The sequence below is a fragment of the Sebastes umbrosus genome, chromosome 8 (assembly GCF_015220745.1).
Source record: "Sebastes umbrosus isolate fSebUmb1 chromosome 8, fSebUmb1.pri, whole genome shotgun sequence".
Lineage (NCBI taxonomy): Eukaryota > Metazoa > Chordata > Actinopteri > Perciformes > Sebastidae > Sebastes > Sebastes umbrosus.
This window is the reverse complement of record NC_051276.1, coordinates 15961223-15989087: the sequence shown is the minus strand read 5'-3', so window position 1 is coordinate 15989087 and position 27865 is coordinate 15961223. Positions and strand designations below refer to the sequence as shown.

General features: G+C 40.7%; 2 protein-coding genes and 1 long non-coding RNA gene across 3 annotated transcripts in view; 2 read left to right on the top strand and 1 right to left on the bottom strand.

Annotated features, from left to right (window-relative positions):
* The first annotated feature begins 22 nt into the window (after positions 1-22).
* Positions 23-27657, top strand: LOC119492787. Its single transcript, XR_005207855.1, has 3 exons — positions 23-33; positions 16441-16446; positions 26616-27657. It is a non-coding gene; the product is annotated as an uncharacterized LOC119492787 (long non-coding RNA).
* cmklr1 (chemokine-like receptor 1) lies at positions 317-2774 on the top strand. The gene is made up of 2 exons (XM_037777537.1): positions 317-382; positions 519-2774. The coding sequence occupies exon 2, from the start codon at positions 539-541 to the stop codon at positions 1586-1588; it is 1050 nt and encodes a 349-aa protein (XP_037633465.1). The 5' UTR covers positions 317-382; positions 519-538; the 3' UTR covers positions 1589-2774.
* Positions 4486-27865, bottom strand: part of wscd2 (WSC domain containing 2) — a 42715-nt gene continuing 19335 nt past the window's right edge. The window contains exons 2-9 of the mRNA XM_037777536.1: positions 23140-24062; positions 18877-18991; positions 15161-15345; positions 11748-11869; positions 11492-11666; positions 9745-9909; positions 9442-9642; positions 4486-6282 (exon numbers count right to left, since the gene is read on the bottom strand). Of these exons, the coding sequence (XP_037633464.1) occupies positions 5930-6282; positions 9442-9642; positions 9745-9909; positions 11492-11666; positions 11748-11869; positions 15161-15345; positions 18877-18991; positions 23140-23530 (1707 nt within the window). The 5' untranslated portion in view covers positions 23531-24062 and the 3' untranslated portion in view covers positions 4486-5929. The remainder of the gene's footprint in view (positions 6283-9441; positions 9643-9744; positions 9910-11491; positions 11667-11747; positions 11870-15160; positions 15346-18876; positions 18992-23139; positions 24063-27865) is intronic.

Sequence of the window (27865 nt, the reverse complement as noted above, 5' to 3'; positions counted from 1 at the left end):
CTGTTTTTCATAGGCTAGAGGAAGAACATGAAGGTACATTAATATAATGTACTTGTAAACCAACAACAGTACGGGAAATGACTGAATACTTTTTATAATCCAGTTATCTTTTTGTGCATTATCGTTGAATAAAGAGTTTAATATGTATTTGAAATAAAGCTTGAGTTTGTTTTTTTTAAAGAGCTTTCTCAGTTACAAAACAAATGTTCACACCTCAAAATAGAGTACTGAAACTATTCAGGGGATGGAAGCGTTGAGAAACATCCTGTCAGCTGATTGCTAAGTGGGGTTGGGCGGCATTTAAGTCTAAAGAAAAGCAGCTCTGTTGACACTCAGCTCTGGACACCATCAAGTCAACAGCAGTGGAAGGTCTGTGCTGCAGGTACGAATCATTTGTTGTTGTCATAAAGAAGTTAAATTAGACTCAAAAACATTTTTATTTAGGAAGCTTTGTTGGAAAATTGTTAAATATGATAAAATGCTTGTCATTTTAAATGCTTTTCTTTTCTTTTCTACAGAAATCTCTTTACACGGCAAAATGGAATTTTCATATGATTATTCCGATTATTATACTGACTATAACTACACTGTAGAAGGCAACGACACTCCACGCGAGGAGTCCACAGTTTTTCAGCACCAATCAACGTGTTTAAAGGAAGTTGTGTGTGTGTCGTTAATCGTGGTCAGCGTGGTAATTTTTTTGCTGGGCTTCTGCGGAAACGCTCTGGTCATCTGGATTTCTGGCTTCAAGATGAAGAAGACGGTCAACACCACCTGGTACCTGAGCCTTGCCATCTCCGACTTCGTCTTCTGCGCCTTCCTGCCGTTCAGCATCACCAACATGGCGATGGAGAAGTGGATCTTTGGCCGCTTCATGTGCAAATTCACCTCCTCCGTTATGTTCCTCAACATGTTCAGCAGCATCTTCCTCCTGGTCGTCATCAGCGTCGACCGCTGCGTGTCGGTCACGTTTCCAGTTTGGGCACAGAACCATCGCACTGTTAAAAAGGCGTCCGTTGTCGTTTTAATGTCCTGGCTTCTCGCCATCGTGCTGAGCCTTCCCTCCGTCATCTTTCGGGAAGTTAGCACTCACATGGGTAGGACCATTTGTTACAACAATTACACATTATACCAACACAGTCACAAGATAGTTGCAGTGAGCCGCTTCCTTGCAGGGTTCATTATCCCCTTCGCCGTCATCATCATCAGCTACTCCATCATCATCCTCAGACTTCGAACCAACAGGATGGCCAAATCCTCCAAACCTTTGAAAGTAATGTCTGCACTCGTCGCTGCTTTCTTCATCTGCTGGCTGCCCTACCACGTCTTCGTCCTACTTGAGCTCAGCCATCAAAACTACGACAACGGCATTTTAATTGCCGGACTCAAAATCGGCACTTCATTGGCGGCGGCGAACAGCTTCCTCAACCCCGTGTTGTATGTTTTCATGGGCAACGATTTCAAGAAGAAGTTCAAGAGCTCCGTGCTCTCAAAGATGGAGAACGCAATGGGGGAGGAAGGCCGCACCACCAGCAGATACCTGTCCAGGTCCAGCTCCATGGACGGCAGAGCTTCTACGCACATCTAGAGACGTTAATCCAAAACAGTTTCACGCCGGGCACTCATGTGACGACAAAAATACTGTTTTCAAATATGCAATTAATTACCACAAGATATGAAATATGTAGCCTATTGATTCACAGTGAGCATTTTTGTTGCACTTTTGTACTGCTGGCAGCATGGAGAAAGCTGTTGCCAATTCAAGCTCACAAACACATAATGTAGTTGAAGAATTTGCGAGCTTGAGCCGATATCTAAACATGCACTTTGCTCATTGTGCACCGCAGGGTGGGCGACATCAATCTCACCCAGCAGAAGGAATGTTTTCAGAGCAGTGTTTGTGGAAGGTTTTAACTGTAGCACGTAGAGGAATTTTAGTTGTAAAATACAAGGACTGTAAAATATGAGGTATATTTTCTGATAATAAACACAGTGAAAAATGTATTATCATTATGTCAAGCATTGTCTGAAATTATATTGAACAAATAGACAGTGGAGGTGCTCCTTTTTATAGAAACAATTTGTGTATATTTGCGAACACAAATGGTGGCAATACATTGCAAATTGCAGATACATTTGCAAGACTTGCATTGCTCTTGCATGGATTGCAAGTATGGCATTTATTTTGATTAGTGAAACATATCAAAATGAGCAGGAAAGGAAATAATCTTGTATTGCAAATTTGGTTGGACTGGCTCCAGGCTTTTTGCAGGGAGTATTTGCTCATCAGTTTGTAGAATTGTTTTTTGTACAGTGTTCATTTGACCTCTGATCTAAAATGATAAGCACTAGGCCACAAAATTGGAAACAAACAGAAGATCATGAAGACCACTCACTGAAGGAAAAGAGCCAAGAATGTATTACTGGTATTTCTTTTTCCTGCACATAAAACCTCGGCTGTCCCAAAAGGGATGTTCTGGGGTTTTACTTACTGACAGCAGAGTACGCAACTATTTTTGCATCGCAGCATTTATGTAGGTTGTGTCAGACTGGCCCAAATACAAAGTGCAAATGAAAGTGTGGAGGACTGCTGATCAAGTTAGTTCTCATGAATATAAATACCACACACCCAGCTGTTTACCAGTTGACAAAAACAGCTTGTGTTGAATGAACCTGTGTTTTTGTTATTTCATGTATGAGAGCTGTACGGTGGATGTGATTTGTGCAATAAATGTTTATGTTTTCTGAAATAAAGTTGTGTTCTATCAAAATCAGCTTGTGTATCAGCTTCATTTCTCAATATTAAAGTAAAATGTATTAATTTATAATTCATCCGCGGTCATGATAGTATGATCATGTTCAGGAAAACTGTGGCGCTTGGATTGGAAGAATTAGAATATTTTATATGCAGTCAAAAAGTGGCAACAAGCATCAGCACTTCATAGACAGCATAATTTATTTCATTGATACCTTACCTGCACTTGCAGTGATAAATGCAATGATATCCCCCCTATCATCACTGCTCACCAGCAGTAAGTAGAGTAGTGTGACCTCTTAGCATTTTTGCCAACACCTCTGAAACAATAAAGGCCAAAGGAGAAATATGAGCTCATCCTATGTTTTGACAAAAAAGTAAAGTGGTGCAACATCTCCAGGGTCAAAATGATTCTTCCCTTAGAGGGTGTAAAATGCACAAAAGGACATGATTAATGTGTATGCGCTGTGAACGGTGAACCCTTGAACAAAAGTAATCTCACTTCCTTCTCAGTAACAACATAAAAGGAATAACAATGACGAAAGTGCCTGGTGATTTTTTTTTTATGTTGAAACAGCGGAGGGCAGGGGGAAGACCCAGACTGCAGAGGTTACATGGCAGTGAATTACAATGAAACTGGGGCAGTTTACCTTTTTAAAGCTGTATTAATCAATGTTTTATTGTAACAACTGGAGCATGTGGATGGAGACAAAAATGAAGCTAAAATGAGAGTGAATATTGGACTTGCGCCCATGAGGTGGTCAGAAACAAATACATGATAATGTTGCTCCGTATCTGCTGAATGTGCAAATAGGCAACTGCATGCTAACATGTTCGCCAAAGCTTGTTTTGCTGCTGTCTGTATTTGTCAGTTGCTAAAAATTCTGCCCTGCATGGCTCTATGGATGGCAATGCAATTCAGCCTGTTGGTTGCTCCGTCAACCGCTTTGGTCCAGACTGAAATATCTCAACAACTATTAGATGGATTGCCATGAAAGTTTGTACAGACATTCATGTCCCCCTCAGGTTGAACCATCTATCGCCACCACCAGTAATGACATTCCCATGATCCTCAGCTGTATGGTGGACATGGTAGACATATATCATATTTAGGGCTGCACAACTAATTGAAATTGTATCAAGATCGCAATATGGCTTTCATCAATTTTTTGAATCGCAGGATGAAGAGGAAATATTTGTTAAATTAAATATTGTGGTGTTACAGAGATGTCCTGGCCTACCCATCATATTCTACAGACTTATAAACATCTGTGTTTGGTAAAGATCCCTGCAAAAATCACACCATAATCATTTTAATAAGTTCATTACTGAAAATGAGAATAATGATGTAAAAATTATCATTCCCTCGAATATCACAAATCAATCGCGATTAGATATTTTTTTCAAAATCCTGCCGCCCTAATCATATTCCATTAAATATGAAGCTTGATCTCCTGGCTGCCTGACCTTATCTGTGTTATACAGGAAGAATTTGCGCACAGGACCATAAACCCAGTGTGTGTGTAGTAGTAACTTTTACTCATATATTTACATATGCTGGGTTATATTAAGTATACTAAGTACTACTGAATAATGGAGGAGCCTGGAGAGACCGCAGTAGTGAGATCCATTTATAATACATTTTCTTTGAACTTCAAAAACACACAATCACCTTTTTACTAGTCATGTAAATTCCAACGTTTCTTCAGAAATTAGTCGACCATATCACATGATTTTATGTACTCATTTATTGGGCCTTATCACATTACATTCGTTCCATAGAAAATACATTCATATGTGACACCTACGTTCAGAAAGTGCCGGCTTGTCAATGAGAGCGAGAGCCAATAAAGTTTAAAGCATGTGTTAAAAATAGAAACAACTTCTCCCGTTTTGCTCGTTGCAATAGAAATATTGTCGATGCGTCAGCGCACTCTAAAAAAATATATTTATATCATTCTGAAAATGGAAGTCAGTTCATGTTTTCTGGCTCTCAATTACCAGAGTTTTATTTATTTATATACTCATGTATCTATTAATATATTTGTTTATTTTTAAGCATATGGCATAGCACATTGAGTACCGTTATAAGACGTGCTGCTTACAGAATCTGAGCAGAATTTTTCACACTTTTGTAGAGATTCTTTTTAAATTATAAGGAGTAAAATGATTTAACTGCTTCATAACTGTTCTTACAACAAAGCGACAAAACAAAAAACTGTTTTCAATCAATATGAATAACTGTCATAAAATCAACCTATAACGATCACTACTGCTAAAGGTAACCTCCGATCTATAACACGAGTGTAACGCCTAATTCCTCAGTGATCTTTGGGGCAAGTGTTGCACAGCAAAGTGCTTTTTGGATTTCTGCATCGGGTCCAGTGTTAAAAAAACATATTCACAACCAAATTAGTCGACATGTGCACTGCACACCAGAGATAAATAAATGCTGTCGAGATAAATCCTCTTCTCTCCTGGAGTCAGTGCCTTCAAGAGGGATTATTCATCTTCTTGAATACGAGGAGCTGAGTTCTTTACCTCTTCATCATTGAAAACAAGAATCCTCTAAGCTGAATAACTTACAAAAACTTGGAAACACACAGTATCATCATCAGGTAGTTATAGCCTGCATATTGCATTTTTTCCCTCTGACAAAGGGCTAAACGTTTTAAAGTTTTTATGTATAAAATAGTATTTTTCTGTAACTGTGATAGCAGCAGAAGATTCATACATTTTAATGTTTTGATTTCTCATATTTCTCTTTAGCACAAAATAAGCTCATACAACACACTTTGCAGTATTGTATAATATGTTTTGGGTCACTGGCAACTAGTCACCCAGCGCAGTCAGATGAGCCTCTCTGTAGTCACAGCTATTGTACCTTCCTCTTGTTAAGGCATGTGCACATGCCTACACAGCACATGTGCATAGAGCGGGATAAGAAGTGCTTTTCCTCCCAAGTTAAAACTGCTTCTTCTATTAATGCATGAAGCTGCTGAGGTTCAACAGAAAATGAAAGAACATGAATAGAAAATTAAAATAGGAGGGTAAAGAGACTATTATTTCTCACTACAGCTTCAACCTATGTTCATTCATGTAATCCTACAAAATATGGTGCAGAGTCTGTCCAATTAGAGGAGGAACAAAAATAAAATGAGGGGATCACATATATCATCTTGGCATATAGTCCTCTGGAACTCCGGACATGTTCCTTTTCCTCAAGGCAGCGTCTACTGTTCTGATCATTTCGTTGATGTTCGCTCGCATTTCAGGAGTATAGGGGTCATATTCAAGCTTTCGTAGCCCCGATCGCTTGAAGTTTCCATCCTTCTGGCCTTCGACGCAGAGAAGACGGTCCTCAGCAACCTTCAAACCCAGAAACTGGACCATCCCCTTCAGCTGGGAGAACAGGTCCCTCTTCACGTTCTCAAAGTGGACCACGTGGACGACCTTTCCATAATTCAGCCAGTCCAATGTGTGGGACGCCCACCAAGGGGAATAGTTCTTCACAAACTCGGGCCACTCTGCAGGACAAATGAGAGAACAGAAAATAAATCAATAAGGAAACACCATTATATTGTGCAAATTGAAACATGGGAGAAAGAAAAACTACTCGGCTCATTTTACCGAAACAATGATGGGCCGTATTATCAAACCTTTAAGAAAAACACTTTAAAAAGAGCCAGTGAAAGGTTATTTGCTAAAACTGAAGAATAAGGCACATTTATCAAGCAACTTCCTCCTTATTATAGTGAAGTTTAGGAGTAATGTTTTAGAGTAGCTCTCAAGTAGACAGTTAATCACATGCATGTTCAGAACAGGAATAGCAGAATAGTTTGATAAATACAGGCCCCGATCTCATAAGAAAGCATCTACATAATACAAAAAAAAAAAGATAAAACAAAAAAAGTCAAATTGGGGACTGAATAAAGGGAAAGTGAGAGTCAGGATAGCCAAATACTGATGTCATTTAGTTTAAGTCTGGCACAATTCACGGCAGGGTATATGAAGTCATTTCTGAAATAATTTGACAGTAAAGTCACTCTTGGTTGTCAGTCAAACTGCAGAGGTACTGTAGGAAAATCCTTTGCTTGCAACTTTTACCCATTGATAATCTACTGGCCCATAAAAGCGTCTGCTGGCAGGAGCTGTGCTGCATTAGCACACATCTTTACTGTTAAGAGAGGTCGTCGTTAAAGTTTAAAGCCTGCTGAGTTGGCAGTGCTGTCTCAGAAACCAATGAGAAAGGCACAGTGGACAGAATATTATATAGAAACACTGAGGAACTGCGTCTCTGACCACACTGGGTCAGTTCTTGTTATCTGGCTTTCAAAAGAATCCAGAGTTCACAATAAGAAGGAACCAAAATAATTTCAGCTCTCCCGTGAACATCCTGTTCTGCTAATGTTTGACTGAATATCAGATGTAGTTAAGATACTTATGTTCTTATTAGCAGGGGGTTGACTTTAAAAAACCCAAATAAAGGGGTTTATGTGTAAGGGCCTTTAACTAAAGCCACCAGATAACAGAATAACAGACTTGTAAAATGACATGCCCTCCAAAATAGAGTTACACTTGCCCCTGAGTTGACTTTATGAGTCCACACTGGAAGGCATCAGTGTCAGTAACATCATCTGAGCCCCACAGCTTCCCCCCACAGAGGTGAGTGCATCAGATCGTACATGTGGCGCCCCAAACACAATGTCACGCTGACTCTCAAACTGGATCCTCTCGCTGTATTCGAAGTGGCAGCTGTCAAAAAGCTTTTGTCTTTACGGATGTCAGTGCATCATTTCCCCACCAACATAAGGAATAAACATTCATTGGAAACGGCATGCCAAATGTGCTGATGTTTCCAAAAAAGAGAGGCAACTGCTGGGTCGGCAACTCTCCAGCCTCTGGAAAATCGATTAAACCTCACAGAAAGTGAGCGAGACGGTACGCGGACCAGACAAAACCAGTTGCTATGGTTACCAAGACACACTTTAGGAGGGTGAATGCTCTGAGAAAAGCGGAATATGCATTAAATATAGATATAGCTCAACAAAGCGCATAACATTTTATAGACAAAGAGTTACTTGACCCAAACGGTTCATTTCTTTAATGATGCCATGAACAACGGCCTTTTTATAACCTTTTTTTAATCATCAAGTAGACCAAAGAGGAATTGACTAAATAGCGCTGACACATTATTAAGTGGTTGCACAATGCAGGATGACGCACTGGACGTAAGACAAAATCTCCAAATGGTCAAAAAGGGACAAATTAAGCATGTAACAATGCACGTCTTAATATTATATATTATTAACAACATTATAAATCAAGTAGCTAGTGGAAGTTAATTGGATAGACTTACATGTTGTAACATAAAGGAGCTATGCACAAGGCTTAAACATGTTCTGTTCCCACATGCAAACAGCTTTATAAAAGGAATAGTTTGTTTTTGTGGTTAGATAAGAAGTTTGATATCACTCTCACATCTGTCCATTAAATATGGCGCTAAAGCCAGCAGCACATTTGCTTAGCTTAGCTCAACGACTACAAACAAGGGGAAACCGCTATCCTAGTCACCTACCAGGACCTCTAAAGCTCACTCATTAAAATGTTATATCTCGTGCATTTAATCCGTACAAACACGAGGAATAAATACATCACTTCGCCATTCTATGAGGGTTTATGTGGCGGTGTCTTGGCCGGGAGCAGTGACTTCCTGGATGCCTGGCAACTGCTCAGAGCCAAATAAGATATAACATGCTTATTAGTGAGTTTTTCGAGGTGCTAATTTTGTGTTAACTTTAGCTAGCTGTTTTCCCGTTTCCAGTCTTCCAGCTGTTGGCTGTAGCTTCATATTGAACAGACCAATGTGAGACTGGTATTAATCTTCTCATCTAACTCTCCCACAGAAAGCAAACAAACCTATTTCTCAAACTATTGCTCCAAGAGTCTAATCCTAACAACTGGTAAAATGTCAGTGAAGGATGTATACATTTTCTACACACAGTCCCGTCACATTTCCTAATTAAATGTAGCACGAGAGTCTGAGGAACAAGCAGATTTCACCTGATGGCACAACTCATGATCTGACTCAGAGTGACTGAGGTTGTAATTGTTTCATTTCTCATTTTTAAAAACAGACAGAACATGCTTTATATCACGTTGGTTAAAATGGTTTTGGAACGTTTTCAAAACTTGCCACATCGGTTTATAAAGTCAAAACCACCGAAACAGTCCGAGATTTATTGCTCATTTCCTCCATTTCTTTACCATTTTACGTCACCATAGACCATTTCCCAGTTTTTTGAATATTACCACATACTTTTAGAGAAGACAAATTTAGTTTTCCATTTAATTTAATCAGTAGGGCTGGAGGAAGTTTTTTAGAAACAACAGTGCAAGGACTGAGACTCTCATTTGTCCTTCAACAGGATAGAGTTTGGCCTTATGCTCACAGATTCTTACACTTTGCCTTGTAAACTAAAAAACATGTATTTCCTATCTTGACTATCTTGCAGTTAGTTACCAAAAATATGTTTTCACTTTACTCAAAGTCAGCCTGCACATCAAACTCTTACATTGTTGTCAATTTGAAAATGAAACATCTTCAGTTGTTTAGTTTGAAAAAGTTTTTTTTGTTTGTGTATATCATTGTACAGGATGCATTATTACATACTGTAACAGCTCACCTTTTCCTTTCCAGTGGGCCTGGGAAGCAAATCCAATGTGGCCGCCATATTTTCTGTTAAATTCAGCCATGAGAGCTTTGTAGGGGTTTCGGATCATGAGGACGCTGGAGTCAAAGGATTCGATCTCCTTCTTGCCGCTCTCGTGCGTCTTAATGCAGATCGTCCTCCCACTCCGCCAGTGGTCCCGCTCCCCTTTAAACCCTGTGAAACAATGACGATCCCACCGTGGATATATTTAATCATATCACCGTATTTATTAATGAATGTGTTTGTGAATCATGTCAGATAAATGTCGATGCATACCTTTATTGTAAAGGGAGCCATCAAAGTAATAGCTGCCGGTGTAGTAGCCTGTGGCGAGTTCTATGAGGTGGCGAGCCCAGGTGTTGCCGGCTCCGGGGAAACTGGCGAGGGCCACCAGCTGCTTGGCACGATTGGGGAGGAAGTGGCGGTCCATGCAGCGGTTATCTGACAAAACATGACAGACAAGCTACATTATAGATTTGTTGTATTATAGAATTACTGAATATTTCTACTGTGATAAACACGGGCATCATCTGTGACCTTGCCTACACATGTGGGGTGAAAGATGTTGACAAAGTGAATTATGACACTGCAAAATATTTGACAAGTTGCTCAACACAATCAAGCTTCAAATAGATACTGAAAGTTAGTCACTTCCTGCTTATCGACTTATTTTCTAATAGCAGGGGCTAAAGACAAAGAAGTTGTGAAACATTGGAAGTTTGTGGCAAAGACATTTGACATCATTGGAGAAAAAGGTCATAAAAGGTCTAAATACAGGCATATAGACACATTCTGGTGTTATGTGTTGTTGTGCGTGGGTTAACTCGACTTTTTCCTCTTCATCATATATTGCCTAACAATGCCCACTTACTAATATTAATGTGTTGCGTTTATACTGGAAAAACACTGAAGTAAAATAGACTATACGTGCAGATTTCGGTGTACAAGGTAAACAATACGTGCAGATTTCGGTGTACAAGGTAAACAATACGTGCAGATTTCGGTGTACAAGGTAAACAATACGTGCAGATTTCGGAGTACAACTTGTCCTGAATATTTACGTGAAGTTCACTTCCTGCTGCAGCTTGCTCTTGTTCTTGTTTTTTTTTTGCTGCACAGCATTAAACCTTCTTTTTGTTTACTGGGCTCTATGTTTCTGTTGATCCAAGCTACAGCTTCCCAGTGCTTTGAGGAACACTGTCCACAAAAACGCATATACTAGAGAAAGACTAATACTAGACTTTGGAAGCGGATAATGATATTTGGGAATAATTAAAAATTGTTAATCTGTTTTTATGTAGATGTTTTTATAAAGACACCTGAAATTTGGTTATCAAAGTGATACAGGTATGAGTGGGACAAATAATTTTACAGCTGAACTAAATAAACCTTTAGATTGTGGTGACAGCTGATAACACCGTAACCCCCTCAGGTTCACACTGTGTGCTCTGTCAGCACTGTTAGCACCGTTAGCTGCAAGCCGCCGCCATGCTGAGAGCCGTGCAAAAGCAATAGAAATGCTACCAATTTTGCAACTTCCTTAGGTTTAGGCAACAAAACAACATAGTTAAGCTTAAGAAAAGATCAACTTGGTTAGGTTTAGGCAACAAATCTACTTAGTTAGGTTTAGGAAAAGTGGTTTGGCTTAAAATAACTCCGGAAGTGGCGTTAAGTTACGTGACAAATAAATCCACGTTGACTTCTGGTTAAAAAGGGACACGAATGCCAGTCTCCTAGGCGAAAGTTCTGTATTTTTAGACCCACCCATCCATCTACCTCGACCTCTATACACAGCGTTCGCCGCAATTTATATTATCTGGTTCACAATTACGTGAATTATACACAAATTGTTTTTGTGGGATATATACGAATTACAGTGCATTACTTTTCGTAGGTATAGCTACGAACAGTGTATGGGGCAGCCTGATGTACTTCCTGCACGCAGGGTGTGACTGACACTTTCCTGACATGCCTATGATTCTAATCTGCTCTTTATATACTGCTGTGAGCCACCAAACGTTACCTTGAACCTGCGTCTGGTACACCACAAAGTACTCGTCGTTCCCGCAGCTCTCGAACTCTTCCCCGTAGCAGCGGTGGAGACACATGCCCTCGTCCTCCGGCTCATGGAGGGAGAAGAGAGGAGTCGGGAAGCCGCAGTGACATCGATCTCCAGCCAGGACGGCCAGCGTTTTCTCCTGAAATATAGCTGCCATTAAACACGGAAGACAAACTCGCGTGTACAAATGTACGATGCTTGAATCAAAAACCTTCCTCACCCTCTCTGTGCACATGTCCACACATTTGTCCACAGACATGTTTTGGATGACCGCGCTGAAGGGAAGTGCCAGAGTGACATTGTCTGGCCTGTGGAAACACCCTTTGAAAATGGCACTGCCATCTGAAACAGACAGAACAAACCAAAATGTTTTCACCAACAGATAGAAAAAAACCACACACAAAATACTGCAGTTTTATGGTTACTGAGCACAGCTTTCATAAGCTTGGCCTCTATTCACTGACCCCTCATGAAGAGATCCCACTGGGACTCTCCCCCAGTCTATGAGGCCCTGACCGGCCAGGAGACTCAACCAATAGCAGCTCTAACATCCCTGCAGTGTGTTGATGACCTTTAATCTCAGATCCTCTCTCCGGTCTGATGGATAGTCCATAAATCACAACAGCAGAGAGGAGCTGCTGCTTTCTTTCACAGGGAGTTGTTAGTTTAGCTGTAAAATTCTATCTCATATGCTGTTGTTTTTTCCTCGATACTAGGGATGCACCGATACCGATCGGGTAGCGGGCCGATACTGACTCAAATAGTTGGAACAGGTATTGATGACAATGAGGCAGATCTATTCAATTCAATTTTATGTTTATATACTATCTACATTATATACTGGAATTTGAATTCCTGTATAAGTTTTGATCAATTTGTTGCTTCATTAAAAAGGTTTACACTTGAATTGCAATTTATGTTAATTTTGAAGATCTTTTACCGATTGGCTGGTGTACTATTTATTATTTTAATAATAAACAACAATTCAGTAAATTTATATCTTTGTTTTTATTTGTTAAATTTAGTTTCGCAAAGTTAGGAAAGCAATCTGTAAGCCAAGCCTGATGTTGCCTTACACATAAAATAATGATCCCAGTCACTTCCACACAGCGAGGCATACACAGGGCTTAATCAGTGCTGGATCCTACCGGAACATGATCCTGGATCTCCCAGACTGGGGCCGGCCCCTATTTGATTGGATCCGGCACCTCCTCTGTCACTATCAAAATCTGTAAACACATTTTGTGTAATATTAAATGTAATCTGCTCTTTTATTTTCCACTGAAGTTACTCGTAAATCGCCTGTTTGCCTATTTTGGATGCATCAGCATCTCTCAGCGCTCACTTTTTCTAAGGAAATGTGTTATGATGACTACGAGTTTTTACGCCTTGTGTTGATGGTGCACACACAACTCTGTCACAGCGCTCAGCGTCTCCTCTCCTCATCTCTTTTTGTGTGCGAGTGTAGACGTACCTCAGTGTTACGTTTGCGGGCTCTCTCCCCCTAAACTGCGGCATATTGAGGTCGATGTCTGTGCGCATTATGCACCGCCTTTCGTTTTTTTGGTTTAGTTAAAAGCACTATTTTTTAACGATTCTGGTGTTAAATATTCAAGTCCAGCCTTAATATAGCTTACAGTATACTGTATATACTATATAACTATCAGCCCCACAGCTAGTGGTGAAATGAGCATGGTCAATTATGGTTCCTATCGTTGTGTGCGTAGTGTTTACTTGACTCCATTGTCATGTCAGAAGATGCAACAATATTTTCTATCAGTGCGCTGCTCATAGCGTTGTTTAGTTTCAGCAGAGCAGCACCCTACTGCAGGTGCAGTCGGTGCGCCAGGCACTGTGGCTCATACAGCTTATTAATTAAACACTGGTATTGGTATCATCATAGGTATCGCTATCGGGACTGAAAAAGTCGGATCGGTGCATCCCTACTCAATATTTTCGATTTGCTACTCCTGCACACACATCTTAATTACAGAATGATTAGACCACTTTTTTCCAATGAAAAATCAAAACAAATCAAGCTGAAAACAGGAAGTAGTTGCAGCCTGTGACGGGAAGGTCGAGAGCAGAATTGCTTCATTACAGGTTGAAAACCGCTGTTTTAAGTCACCTCAGAAGAAAATCTAAACATCCATTTCACATTTATTTCAGGCTGTCAACGTGTCAGCTGTGCTGATGTACATATGAAGCTCTCTGCTGTCAACAGACTGTTAAGCATTTATAAAAGAGGAAGAAAACACACTAAAAGCTTTTCACAGTGACAGATACCATGATGAAGAACGCCTGCTTGCTCAAACATTGCTGAATAAAATATGCGCATGGAGCTGTGCGTCTGCTGTATTTCTTCCTACTTAAGTTCATGCTACCAAAACCTGCTGAGCTGTTCTGAACTATCAGGGCTGTGAGGCTTTCAGGTAACACCCCCTTGCAAATTAGCTCCAGCCATGTGTGTGTATCTAATGTTTTATTTATTTTTGACCTTTTTCCCTGACTAAAAGTTGCATTTTTAATGCCATGTCCTTGCCCTCTTTATTTCTCTGCAGTATATCTTCACTGCATCCTCTTTCTGTTGCCCTCGCATGTGGCAGAGCTTTTTAAATACACCCGAGATGCTTTTTTTGTGCTCCGTTGACTAGCATCACACATATGCAGCATCCAAACATATATCTCAAACAAGGTCTTGAGCAATAAGATCATTGACGCAAACGCACAGCTTAGTGAAATGTAGAACATAATCTGCTTTGCTTAATGATCGGCTGTATAACGACGAGGCAAAATAAATAATACAGAATAATATGTTTGCAGGATTATCATAGCAGTAAACCTTTACTTAAATCACTCAACCATGTGACCGTAATGTGGTGAAAACCACAAAACAGCCACCTCGACACATTTCCTGCATTTCCTCTTTGATGTTCACATGACGGAGATTACGGTCAGAGGTGAAAACACAAACATGAAGAGCTTATTCAGCAGTCTGATGGCAGGCATAGAGGGGAAAAAAAGCAGAAATGAAAATAATAATAAACAAACAGAACTGAACTGGATGAGGAAAGTAAGATCATTCAGGAGTTGCTTAAATATTCGCCGATATGTGTATATACTAACTCTCCTTTCACATTAGCAGACTATTTCTAAGAAGTAGGCAGATAAAGAAAGAGGAAGAGGACAGAGAAGAAGTAGAAGGTGTGAAAATTGACCTCACCCGATGGCCGGGACTTTTTAAAAAAAAACATTTCAACAAACTATCTCAACACAGATCTTTTTCACTTCTGCTAATCAGCCCTTCACTTCACTTCACTTTTCCAGCAGCAGGCAGCAGCGAGTGTTTAGGATGCAGACCATGGCTGGCTGGGCTATGTAGGTAGCACAGCTCTCCGGGGAAAGAGGTAAACACAACAGAGCAGCCTGCTCCCAACTCTGTGGCATTAACCCAAAATAAAACAAATATTTTCCCTCGAAACAGCCGGGCTTGTTAGATTTCTGTATCAAAATAGCATCTTTGTGCCTCAGTGGACACTGTTGGTACACTCAGGTCTGCTCATTCTCAGCACATGGACATCAAGCATCAGCCCGGGGGGAGTTTTTGTGGTTGTAGCAGAGTGTCAGACTCACAGCGGCGCGCCGACTCCTGGCTCAGCTCCAACCTGTAGATGGACAGTCGGTTGGCTCCTCCGCACAGGTTACTCTTCTCTCCTTTACACTCCATATTGCATTCGCTGTCTGAAGAATTGGGTGCCTGGATCTTGTGACCGCAGTAGCACTCTGCTCCGAACTCCAGACCTGCGAACATGTACCCTCTGGAGGGGAGAGAAATGGGAGAAAACAATCGTTAGTAAAGGAAACACAGAGATTTAAGGGATTGTTCTGAGCTTGCATGACGTGTCTTTCTTCACAGGCCAATGCAGATTATCATTCGGAGCAACTGGATAAGCAGTGATCAATAAAACCAAACAAATGGAGCACAGATGTTGAAGTAAAGATGAGAACACATCCAGACGTTACTCTGGAATAACATCTCTCTCTTTGGTGAAGATGCTGTGAGGCTCTAAAGGCAATTATACTGAATCCATCACAGAAGCTTCTGTTGCTGCATGGAGGATTTGACTCCCAAGAGGCCTTTCGGGTGCAATTAGACGTCTAACACGCCCCTCACACAGGACAAATCCCCTGGGCTGTCAATCAAACCCAAACCTCTGTGCTCTGCTATATGCTGCAGTTGCCCCTCATTTGTTTGTCTGTTCATATTAACCCGCTGCTCCGGGAGAGGAGGCGAGCAGGCTACGAGAAGCGAGAAGCGGGAGGAGGAAGGAGCTGAAAACGAGCGCCTCTCTCTGTTCCTATTCTCCGCTCTGTGAATCAGTGATGGGTGTAATTCAATGCATTCGATAGAGCCGTCCCTGGTATTCCACAGGGAGAGAAAAGAGGTGAAAGAAAGATGGCTGAGGTAGCAGAGAGGGGGAGACGGGAGACAAATGGAGGAGAGGAGCAGAGAGATAAATGCTTTCAAAACTGGAGCATACATATCTGTTTTTTTTAACCCCATACAAACATCAGGATTGGATTTTTGAAGTACATAAACATAAATTAAAATCAATAAATGAAATATGCAGCAGCTCCCTCCAATGTTGTTACAAACGTATGAGGGTCTTCTGAATGTATGTATGCGGACATCTTCACATTACACCCATATGGGACTGTTGAACGTGTCATTCCAAAATAATAATAATAATAGCATATAAGGAGAGGACGTAGTCACCATGACATCACCCATTGCTTTGTGGACTACGGCTTTGAAGATTCAATTTCGGTATTTTAGCCGTCGCTATCTTAGTTTTTTGCAACCAGAAGTGATGCGAGAGGATGGCGCTAAGCACTACCAAACGCTGTATTAGACATTTGTAGGCGACCAAAATGTTTCAATTAACTTTCATGAACTGAAAACACACTGTGAATCACAAGGTATGCCTTAAAGCATACTCTGCTTTATGGTCTATTTGACTCTAAATGGGACCATAATTTACTAAATGAACATCATGCTGTATTGAAGAAGACTTGAAACTAGTGATTGAGACCATAAATTCATGTTAACAATGTTTACTGAGGTAATAAATCAAGTAAGAAGTAGGCTCATTTTCTCATAGACTTCTATACAATCTGACTTCTTTTTGCAACCAGAGGAGTCATCCTCTGCTGGCTATTAGAAAGAATGCAAGTTTAAGACGCTTCAGCATTTGGCTTCACTTTACAGACCCGGAGGTTGCCACCTGGTAATAATGTGCTGATATGAGAGCCTAATCTCTTCAAGGAAGGCCTTCCACAGGATGTTTTTAACCTGGCTGCAGGTATTTGCTCCCATTCAGCCAGAAGAACATAATGAGGTTGAGCATTGGTGTTGAAGGTCTGACTCACAGTCGGCTCTCCTATTCAATCATCAAAGGTGTTAGATGCGAGGCCGGACTATTAACCGGACAAAGCAGACAGCTACCACAGGCTCAAAGAATTGTAAAAGGGTTTGCGCTCTTGAATCCAAGCTTTTCAAAAGATTGGGTCAGGTGTGTGTGGCTAACATCAGCAGTCCCATTTCATAGAAAAATTGCCCGCACACTGACAAAAAAGCAGAAGAGGGTCTTGATTGATTCTATGTGCAAAGAGTGACACAATATATAAGAAAATGTGACAAAGTGTCACCATTGTGTCTCCTTTTGCACAAGGAATACATCGATTCTTATTGCATCTCAAGAGCCTCTACTTATGTACTTACTTTGTCAGTGTGTGGGCAATTTTTCTATAAAATGGAACTACTGGAGGGTTTAATGAAAAATTATTTTGTGCCCGTCAAGTTCCTCCACACCAAACAAAACTATTTCTTGGCATTGTTATGTTGGAACAGGGAAAGGTCCTTCCCCAAACTGTTGACACAGAGTTGGAAACACATGTTGTCTAAAATAGGATTTTTCCCTTCATTAAGACAAAGGGGAAAAGCCCAAACCAACAGCCCCAGTCCAAGAGTACACAAAAAGGTCCACATACTTTTGGCCATATAATAATAATAATAATAATAATAATAATAATAATACGCTTTTCATGAAACTCAAAGACACTTTACACAGTTAAAATTATCATTAATAAGAACATCATAATATATAAAACACACATCATTAATCACACATTAAAAGCAGTTCTAAAAAGGTGACTAGTGATTTGAATGTGGACAGGTTGGTGCAGTATCTGATGTGTTTTAGTGCTTGGTTCTGAGTGGTGGGGACAGGAGGTTTGCATCAGAGGAGCGGAGGGAGCAGGAAGGGGTGTGGTGGTGGAGCAGGTCGGTGAGGTAGGAGGGGGCCTGGTTATGGAGGGCTTTGTGGGTGAGGAGAAGGATTTTGAATTGGATCTGTTGGGGGACAGGGAGCCAGTGGAGGTTCTGGAGGACAGGGGTGATGTGATCACGGGAGCGGGAATGGGTGAGCAGATGGGCAGCAGAGCTCTGGATGTACTGGAGTTTATTGAGGATGAGTCATAAAGAATGCTGTTGCAATGGTCTGGATGTGATGAAGGCATGGATCAAAGTTTCGGCAGCAGAGAAGGAGAGTGACGGGTGGAGATGAGCAATGTTTTAAAGGTGTAAAAAGGCAGTCGTGGTGATTTGATTGATGTGGTATTTGAAGGAAAGGGTGGCTGTGACTCAGAGGTTGCAGATGTGAGGGGAGGGAGACAGAGTGGAGTTGTCGATGGTGAGGCAGAAGTTGTGAGTGGTTTTGGTGAGGGATTTGGGACCGATGATGATCACGTCGGGTACAGTGTATTTTAGTTGGAAAGTAATGTTATTCTTCAGTGTAGTGTTTTCAACTATGACAAAATGGTGATTAACCTTAAGGTACATTTAATGGCTGTCCTGGAGCTTCATAAGCAGATGCATTCTGCCCAGTTGTCATGGTGATGTATACATAGATGCTCAAATTTCAATTTTTTTTTCAGGGTAATATAAGTCAAATTTTGTCAAATGATGTTTCCAAGGTCAAAAAATGAACTTTGAAACTCGAAATTTGGGAAAACTTAATAATGTGATAAGATTGATAGGAAATTATTTTGCACATCAAGATATATGTGGAAGTTAATATATGAGACAAGCCTGTATATTGATCATTAACTGGCCATCAGATCTATGATTCTGGCTCCATAAAACACCACAGATGAAGAATCTTTTAATCACTGTCAGGAGTTTTTAATGTCCATATCGGCTGTACTTTATTTATCAGCCTGCCAGTAGAAATGGGAAAGAGAGGATATCTAATGGATGAGTGATTTTTGTTGTTTGCTGCATGTCATACCTTTCTGCACAGTTGTCCTGGCAACGAAATACAGTCATTTTTTTGTAGTCGAAAAAGGAAACTCCTCTCAGCGCCCTTTTCTGTGTGTCATCGATGTAGCAGCCAAAATACTTTGCTAAAAAGAAGAGAGAAAAGAGGAAAGATATATAGAAGTTAGTTACGCAGAAACACAGACACGTTTTCAAAATAAAATACATAGATATACAGTATATGATGTTTACTTCAGCTAACACAACAGCCATAAAAGAGTCAAAAGTGAATACTGTCCGCCACAGTATCTTCCTCACATGACACAGTGTGGTAACAGAGCACAGCGTCCAAACTGGGGCAGAGTCTTTATTTATTTATAAAGACGCACATCCCCTTCTAGTGGCTTGAAACTGTAACTGTCATCTCTCTGCATTTTGTTCAGGAGTGTGTGGGGGTTGGGCTTCAGTGAACCTCTGCAGAGGGATACAGAAACCCTCCGACAGCTTCTTCCCTCTCATTTAAACACTGTTTCTCTGTGTAACTGAGCTGCACTGGCTCCACTATACCTTTAACAAACTAACCTCTCTCCAGCTGTGCTGTGCTGTGCTGTGCTGTGCAGTGCAGTGCCATTACCCCTCTGAGCCTCTCATGATAGCATTACTTTAATTGTTATGGACTAAAGGCCTGCTGCATTCGTGCAGCATGTGGTGTGCTGCAGGACTCGGCTGTAATCTTCCTCCTAACTATTGTTGAGCTTGAAAATAATCTGCTTTATGATGAACGGAAATGCTGATTTAAATTAAGCTGAATGGCTTTTGAATGGTACATTTCTTCTTAGTATGACATGAGGGTAAAGGATGAAAGTGCACATGCAACTGATGATATTATCTGTTTTATACTTTCAATAGACAAACGTTCCACAATACCTCCCTGTGTCTGGTGGATCGTTATGTAAACAGTGTATTACAGCTATATATTCTATCCCCAGTCCACCCCTGTTTTCCCTTCAGTACAGTATGCTTCTGTGCCATTGCACCACACAGAGCAAATGTGTTTATGCGCTGCAGTCTGCATCCTATGCTCCAATATTCCCTCTAAATTAAATTCAGAGCCAGTGGGAATGAGCCCATTTGCAGTGAGAGGATAGGAAAGAAAAAAAAACTGCAGCGTAATGCTGGATGTATGAGAGCAAACGAAAGCTTTGAAGCTGCTAATTACTCCATCATCACTTTCAGTTGCAGTCCTGTGAGGTTAGTGTTTCAGGACGGGAGGGGGAGGAGGAGCACTGAGCCAGATTATCAGATAACCCAAAGCTTCAATATACATTGTAAACATGTTTGTTTTCCTGGCCTTGAATCTGGAAAAAAAAAATAGCTCAGCACTGGACTAGAAAAACATTGTTCTTTAATACCCCACGCTGTGCTGTGACTCATAGTTTTTGTAATAGAATCACTTATTTGTTTTCTCTTCAGGCTCAGAGAGGTTGGAGTCTGTGCCCAAGTAGAGGGAGATAAAAATCAGGAAAGCTGCCTCCACATTGTGTCCCAACGCTAACACACACACAGAGCAGCAGTCACTGACACTCGTGTTTCATATTTATGGGCAGTTTAGATTCTCTGCCTGCCTGTACTGCACTCTGGAGGGAAACCAGAACCCCACATAACCACAATGAAGTTATAGGGAAATTGATGGCGTTCTGGATATGAATAAACAGAAACACCCAAATAGAGCATGTTGAGTCGATTGGTATCTGTACCAGATGTTGTTTACAGCTGAGGAACTGAATGTTTCTTACTGGTGGAATGATTACCAGGAACATTTACTCAAGCACTGTACTTAAATACAATTTTGAGTTACTTGTCCTTTTCTTTAGTATATCCATTTACGTTATACTCCAATACATGTATTTGACGTTACAGTATCTTACAGATTTAGATTTTTAACTGCCCGACAGTACATCAAGTAGATAAAATGCTAATACGTCTTTACTTTAAGTAGAATTATAATAATTTATGTGTAACATAGTAGTTTTACATTGTCGTATTGCTGCCTTTACTTAAAGGACCAGTGTGTAACAATTAGGGGGATCTACTGGCAAAAATGGAATATAATATTAATAACTATGTTTTCATTAGTGTATAATAACCTGAAACTAAGTATCGTTGTGTTTTTGTTCGTTTAGAATGAGCGAGACATTCATATCTACATAGGGGGTGAGTCTTCTTCACGGGGTCCGCCATGTTGCTCCGTCATGTTGCTCCGCCATGCACAGAACGGACAAACCAAACACTGTTAACTTTTCCAGCTTGGGCCAGAGTCCATAACGTTATTCGCTGCAGTCGCCGTCGCTCTCTCTCTCTCTAACAACTGGCTCTAGTTTTTGCATTTGCCACTGTAGTTCTCCAACACACTTGGCACACAGGAAAGGCTTCAGTTGCTTGCAATCTGCAACCTCATCGCTAGATACCGCCAAATCCTTCACACTGCTCCTTTAAGCAAAATATCTGAATATTTATTCCACCACTAAGAGAGGAAAAGGTTTTTGCATCATGCAAAGCGTTATTTATTTCTGTTGGCGAACTGGAAATGATATGACATCTATGATACTGATACGATGTCTACGACATCTTTGGATTCCCATGATGGGAGTAATGTACTTCAACTACAATGTTGAAAGTGAAAATATTGTACTTTTTGCTCCACTACATTTGTCAGTTACTTTGAAGATCAAGATTTTACAATCAAAACACATGATCAACTTTGACCGCCCAATAAAATAGTTAAAATTAGCTCCAATTCAACCAGCTACAATATCAAAATGGTGCTTGCATGTTAATGGATCAGTAATAATAATCCTATGATATATATATATATATATATAATATATATATATATATAATATATGTATATATAATATATATATATATATATAAAAATATATATTATATATATATATATTAAATATATTATATATATTATATATATATATAGTATTCTGCCTGACTGCTTTAAGTACATTTTGATGAGGATACTCCGGTGCTTTGAATGAAGGACATTTACTTGTGACACAGTATTACTGCTTTTACTTAATTAAAGGATCTGAGTACTTCTTCCACAACTGTGTTTCTTTATGGAGAGAGGATTACAGGTCTGGCTCCGTACTATCACAGGAGGGCTTTCTTGAATACATGTTGGAGAAATCCACTGTTTGACTTTGTTTTTAATAATTTAGACTTTATCCAACAGTGCAGAGAGAGGAGTTTGGCGGGGTAAGAAAAGCCGAGAGGAGGAAGAGAGAAGAGAGTCAGGAGAAAATGATATCCTCTAATCAGATCATTTAATCATGTTTCATTTGGAAAGAGATAAGTAAGCAGGATATTCGTGCCAAGGTCAGAGATGTCGGCTCAGGACAGACACTTCCTGTCCTTTCATTGGTGTTTTTAGAACATTTTGTGATTTGTGAAGATATCACATGCCTGTCATGAGTTTACATGTAAACGGTTTCTCACAGGATTATGTAGTCGCATAGTTCTAAAAAGAGAGATAAAGCTGTGATGATTGAAGACATTCAGATGTTGTGATTGTGTTGCGGCTGAACGTGAGCCGAGCAGCACGAAGCGAAGCTGCAGCTGCAGCTCTGTGGGTGAGACCCTTGAAGGATTCACTCTGAGCCGAGACAGAGGACTTAATCATAATCATCATCTCACTCCACACTCAAGGGATTTCCTACATGACCAATTACAACTAGAAATTTTCAGTCATTAAGATGATGCGGTTTGTAATTAAGAGATTACTTTGGATCAATTTCATATTAACATCAAGTGCTGCCTGTGTGTTTGCCAGTGAATGTGTATTATAAATCAGTCTGTAGTAAAATGTCTTAAATTCCTTTAATTTGATGAATATTCTCATTAGCAACTATGACAAAAAAACAACGGGTTATTATAATAACTGTTCTAATTGTTTCACACGAGAATCCAGTCGTAAACACTGAGAAGTCATTAGTGTTGCAACACTGTGATGGCTGGCACATATTGTGATTATTCCCTCATTTAAAATTAATTTATTGTTCCAGTAAATTCTATTTATGCTTTGCTGATCTGCTTAAGTGAGCACTGCATTGAATTATTGCATTTCTTTTTTTAAGTGGTAGAAGCCAAGGGCAAATTTCAACCATCTTTTGTTTTAATAATTTATCAACTCATTTTGAGATGTGGGAGATGATCTGTTGTTGAATTTGGAAAACTGTCAAGCTGAAAGCAATACCACTGCAGTAGTCTCGGTATAACCCACCTCTTCCATCGTCCACGTCTTTGGCACTGCGTCCTTTAAGTGCACGGTTCCAGTTGTTGGTGTAGTCTCCCCCCCTGCGCACCGTCTCATGGCCCTCCTGTCTGGCCTTTTTCATCCACGGAGGGCCGTACCTCCGTCCAGACCTGCGCGTCTCCTTAAACACTCTACTCATGATGCCAAGCCCCCGAGCATCAGACATTGAAGTCCGGCCCCCCATCTCTGCAGCTACCACAGAGTCTCGGCCCCCTCTGGCCCCGGGGCCGCTGTCCCCGACGAAGCCAGAGTGCAGGAAGACGAGGCTCCCAGCGGTCAGGTAGAGGAGGATGAGGGAAAAGAATCGGACGGGTTTCCTGCGGAAATAGCGCTGTATCTTCAGCAGAGGCTTGGCCATGCTGGCTCCCCCTGCCACTCAGATACGCTCTCCAAGTGATGAAAACTCATAAAGCAGAAGCATCAACACCAGCTGTCCCTGTTCCTACCACACAGCCCAAATGGGCCCCAACAAAGATGGAGAAAAAGTCAGTTAAAGTGTCTTAATCCTGTTGTTGGAAGGTCATCCAAACCATAGCATGACTTTTCCCCTCATGTATGCCTCTTCAGTCTCCTGAGGAAGATGCTTTACACCTGTGCTCTGTGCTGCTCTGAGTCCACGTGAGAGTCTCTCTGCGTTCCCGCTGACGGTCCAGCCCTGAGAGCCGGCTCCGGGGCCACGGCATGAAAGTTGAGTGGCTCAGAGTGAAAGATGATCCCTCAACGCTGCTTTCACTCCAGTTATCAGCCCACAGAGATGCCACCCCAGCACCACAGTGGCACTTTCTCCCACGCTGAGCAGAAGGAAGAGGGTTTTATTTACAGGCTGAGCTGAGATCCTTTCGCCTTTGTGAGGCCGGCTATTCAGCGAGAGAGAGGGCGTGACTCACCATCTGCAGTTAAGACACACACACACACAAAAGGAAGAATAAGTACACACCTGAGTAAGCTTTATCGCACGTGGAAAGGGAGAAATAACATGAGCAGGTAACAAAAGGATGAAGTCAGTGCTTCACCTGCAAGGAAATACATCATAATGCTGTTGTTAAACTGTCCTCATTCTTTCATATTCTGTCAAACTCATATTAACGAGAACACAATTAGGAGCAGAGATAAGCAAAGAAATAAAATGATTAAAGCAATCAAGTACATGGAAAACTTATCTCTGTTGTTAGTTTGTGAACAAAACAGTTGGTAAGGCGTCACTGCATCAAGCTCAGAGTTCTACATTATCTTTAATGAATTGGGTTAAGCTGAAAGGGTGAAAAACAGAAACAAAGCTCTACCCTGCTGCATTTTCACTGATGTCTTTGGGAACTAACGCATGCGGGGAATTGAAGAGAAATAAAAACATTATTCAAGATGATCTAAGGTGATGATAATTTGTGTGAATGTGTGACAGGAAAAGATGAAAAAAGGCTCACTTGATTTTCAAAGAATGGTTGAGGTTAAAATGTCTGCTCATCCATTAAATCTAGAGAGTACACTTCAATGGGTTGTCTTTTTTTATATTATAATTCTGTTTAAAAGTGATATGTGGAAGATATGGGCAGCATTTTTGTTTAAAACATAAAACAAAAATAACTACCTTGAAGGAGTTACAGTGACGTTATGTCAAAGATGCTATGTATTGTGTTGTGCCCATCCTGTCTTGTAATACCACTTGTACCTCAAGAGGTAATAGTGAGTCAATGTAGCGTCCGGTCCAACATGAGAGGACGAAGAAGTAGAGCTGCACCGAGGGCTTGTCAGTCGCGTTGAAGGTTTGTGTACGTGTTGATAGTTTGTTTATTGGACTAAATCCAGAAGGTCTGCAAATTAGCTACTAGAAGTCCAACAAATATTGCATCGGTTGCACTTTATTTAAATGTAACAATGCCTATATGTATTGTCCCTGTCAAATAAATTAATAAATAAAAATGGCAGCTGTGGTTTGCGCTGGCTGAATTTTGCTTGGTCCGAGCGGTCTCCTGTTGGAGGACGAAACGAAAATGCGATTCATTTTCTCATTTCTGACACTTTGAATTTAACAAACTATCCAAATGCACACGGATTGTACAGACCCCAGTTAGTAGCACAGGAAACACCAAGATGGCCAATGTAAACTATAGACCGACGCCACACTTGAAGATAGCGGTCTTATTTTGACTGGCTCTCAGAGTTTCAGCAGATTTTACTGATAACTTTTTTTAAATGGGCTGAATCCCGACTTCCCAAATCCTCGGCAGCCTCTCTCAAAGGAGTCTCTGTTCTGGGACGAGGCCGGGAGGCTACAATTGGAAGGAGTAATGCAACACTCCTCAGGGTCAGGGAATTTTCCAGAACATTCAAGGGGACACTCGCCCTTTTGGCTCTCTGTCTGCCCCGGGACAAATCTGCAGAATGCTTGTCACCTGAAACCTCAATGGCACAGCAGACCTCCCCTTGACTTTCCCTTCGGTAGTCTGGGAAGAGTCTGGGACCCTCAAGGAGAAATGGATCACATTCTGCTTATGTGCTTGAACCCACAGCATCCGGGCACAAAGACAATCCACATCCTGTCTGACTTCTCCAAACTTTGCCTCCATATCCTGTTCAGTAACTTCTCAATACCTGCAAGGACGGTTTTCATTACTGATGTCCTTTGTCTGCATTTTAATTATTCATACTTTTGTTGGTTTTAGATCAAATCTCAAACACTAAATGTTCTGAGGTATAAATGAAGGGTGTTGCAGCTGATGAGTCAAAGTTAATAGAAAACAAAGTAAATCATATTAGTGGGGTTCACGCTCAGGACATAAAAGAGTCTAATTTTTCCAGGCTTCAGTTTTAAAATAACACTGTCCTAGAAATAAATCTGTTATGGTGTCTAATTGCTGGTAGGCTATAGAGTTAAAGCATAGGCCTGCACAAATACATCTGCAATATTTTCTAAAGAATTGTTTGACATGTTAAGAAATACATTTATTCCCATTCTTGCCGAGAGTTAGATGAGAAGATTGACACCACTCTGATGCCTGTGTGCTATTATATAAAGCTAGAGTCAGCAGTCAGGTAGCTAGATTAGCAGAAAGACTGTAAACAGAGGGAAACAGTTAGCCTGGCTGCAGCAGCCTAAGTTAAAAAATACCTTTAAAGTTAACTTATTACTGCAACATGTTATATCTTGCATGTTTAATCCATGTGCAAATAGATATGTAAAAATGGTAAACACAAGATTTAAAGTGGTGCTTTTGTGTTCTTTGCAGAGAAACTCACTTTTACAGATCTGTTGATTAAATCAACTTATCAATGAATCGACAAAGTCGTATGAGTGTTAGTTGACTAAGAATTTATTTGGTCGAAGACAGCCGTATAAATTTCCCAAACTATTCCTTTAAACATTTCTGTCTGAAACGTGATCTTTTCATTGCCGTGAACAGCCTCTATTTCGCAGGGATTCACATACAGTAAATGCAGTTACACAGTATAATTAGGGCCCGAGCACGAAAGTGCCAGGACCCCAACGGTGCCCTGGCACGAAGTGCGAGGAAACCTATTGTTTTTGTAAGGGTTATTATAATTTTTCTGCTGCAAGATCGCACTTTTGAGGCACTTTTGAGGCACTTAGGATGCACGAAAACTCATGAAAACTGGAATACAACATCTTCCTGAGTCTCCTGTCAGCTTTCATTGCACCTGTTTGGGCATTCTTATCATTCTTTTTGGTAGATGGAGATTTGTGACCTCATGAATTCCACCTTCAACCTGAGCAGAGGTCTAATCAGCCAGAATAACTGAAAACACCCGTGTGGGTGTTCAGAGGACAAACAGGTTTAGCTTATACAGAGTTTGAACAAAGTGTTCAGATGTACAACAAATGAGTAAAGATCTTCCAGTCCCTTCGGGCTGGTACTAAATGTGATTACTACATTATGAAAATGCCCAGTGATAAGCAGTTTGGTTATAGCAAGTTCACTCTACTCAACTTTAACCCTTAAAGGGGCCTGTAAATTGCGAAATTTAATCTGAGATCTGCAAAAACTCTCGTGAGACTCGCTGCCAGACGACCTATCCTAACCTCAACCATTCGAGGCATACGACATGACACAGGATGCTGTTGTAACTTGACTCTACATATTCCAATCTGCCCCAAATTTCACAAGCTGGATAAGAGTCCCGGCTTAAAGACATATTAGTTCCATTATTGAATTATGGTGATAGCGCCACCTAGTGGCAACAAGAAATGGTTGTATACTGCCACCCACCCTCATAGAAGTGTCTTTTAAGGATGCCTCACAGGTTCTCATTGGGTCATTTGCAGTGTCACGCGCTCCACGCAGAAAATATCCTCTAACTGCTGTGTGCAGTGTCCGACTTTCACTGAAATGCACGGCAGCAGATACCCCCGACATGCGCAAAGGGGCAAGGGCCCGTTCAACGCTTTCTGCAGCTTTAATAATTATTTATATTCGTTGCTACAGCAATATAAACATTATTGAAAAGTGACTCCTACTCTCTCTCTGTAACCATGACAATTTTTCAGTCCTGTCTCAGTATTTTGTTCCTCATAAATGGAGAAATGATTCATATTTAAAGACGAACGACACAGTAACGCTCAAACAAGCTAGTCTTTGCTCATTTTGTTTTGCCTGGGAGAAATGTAATCATATCTCGGTTAGGTTTCCTACAGGGTTACAAGGTTTAAATAGTAAAATAAAACTGCATGTCTCAACAT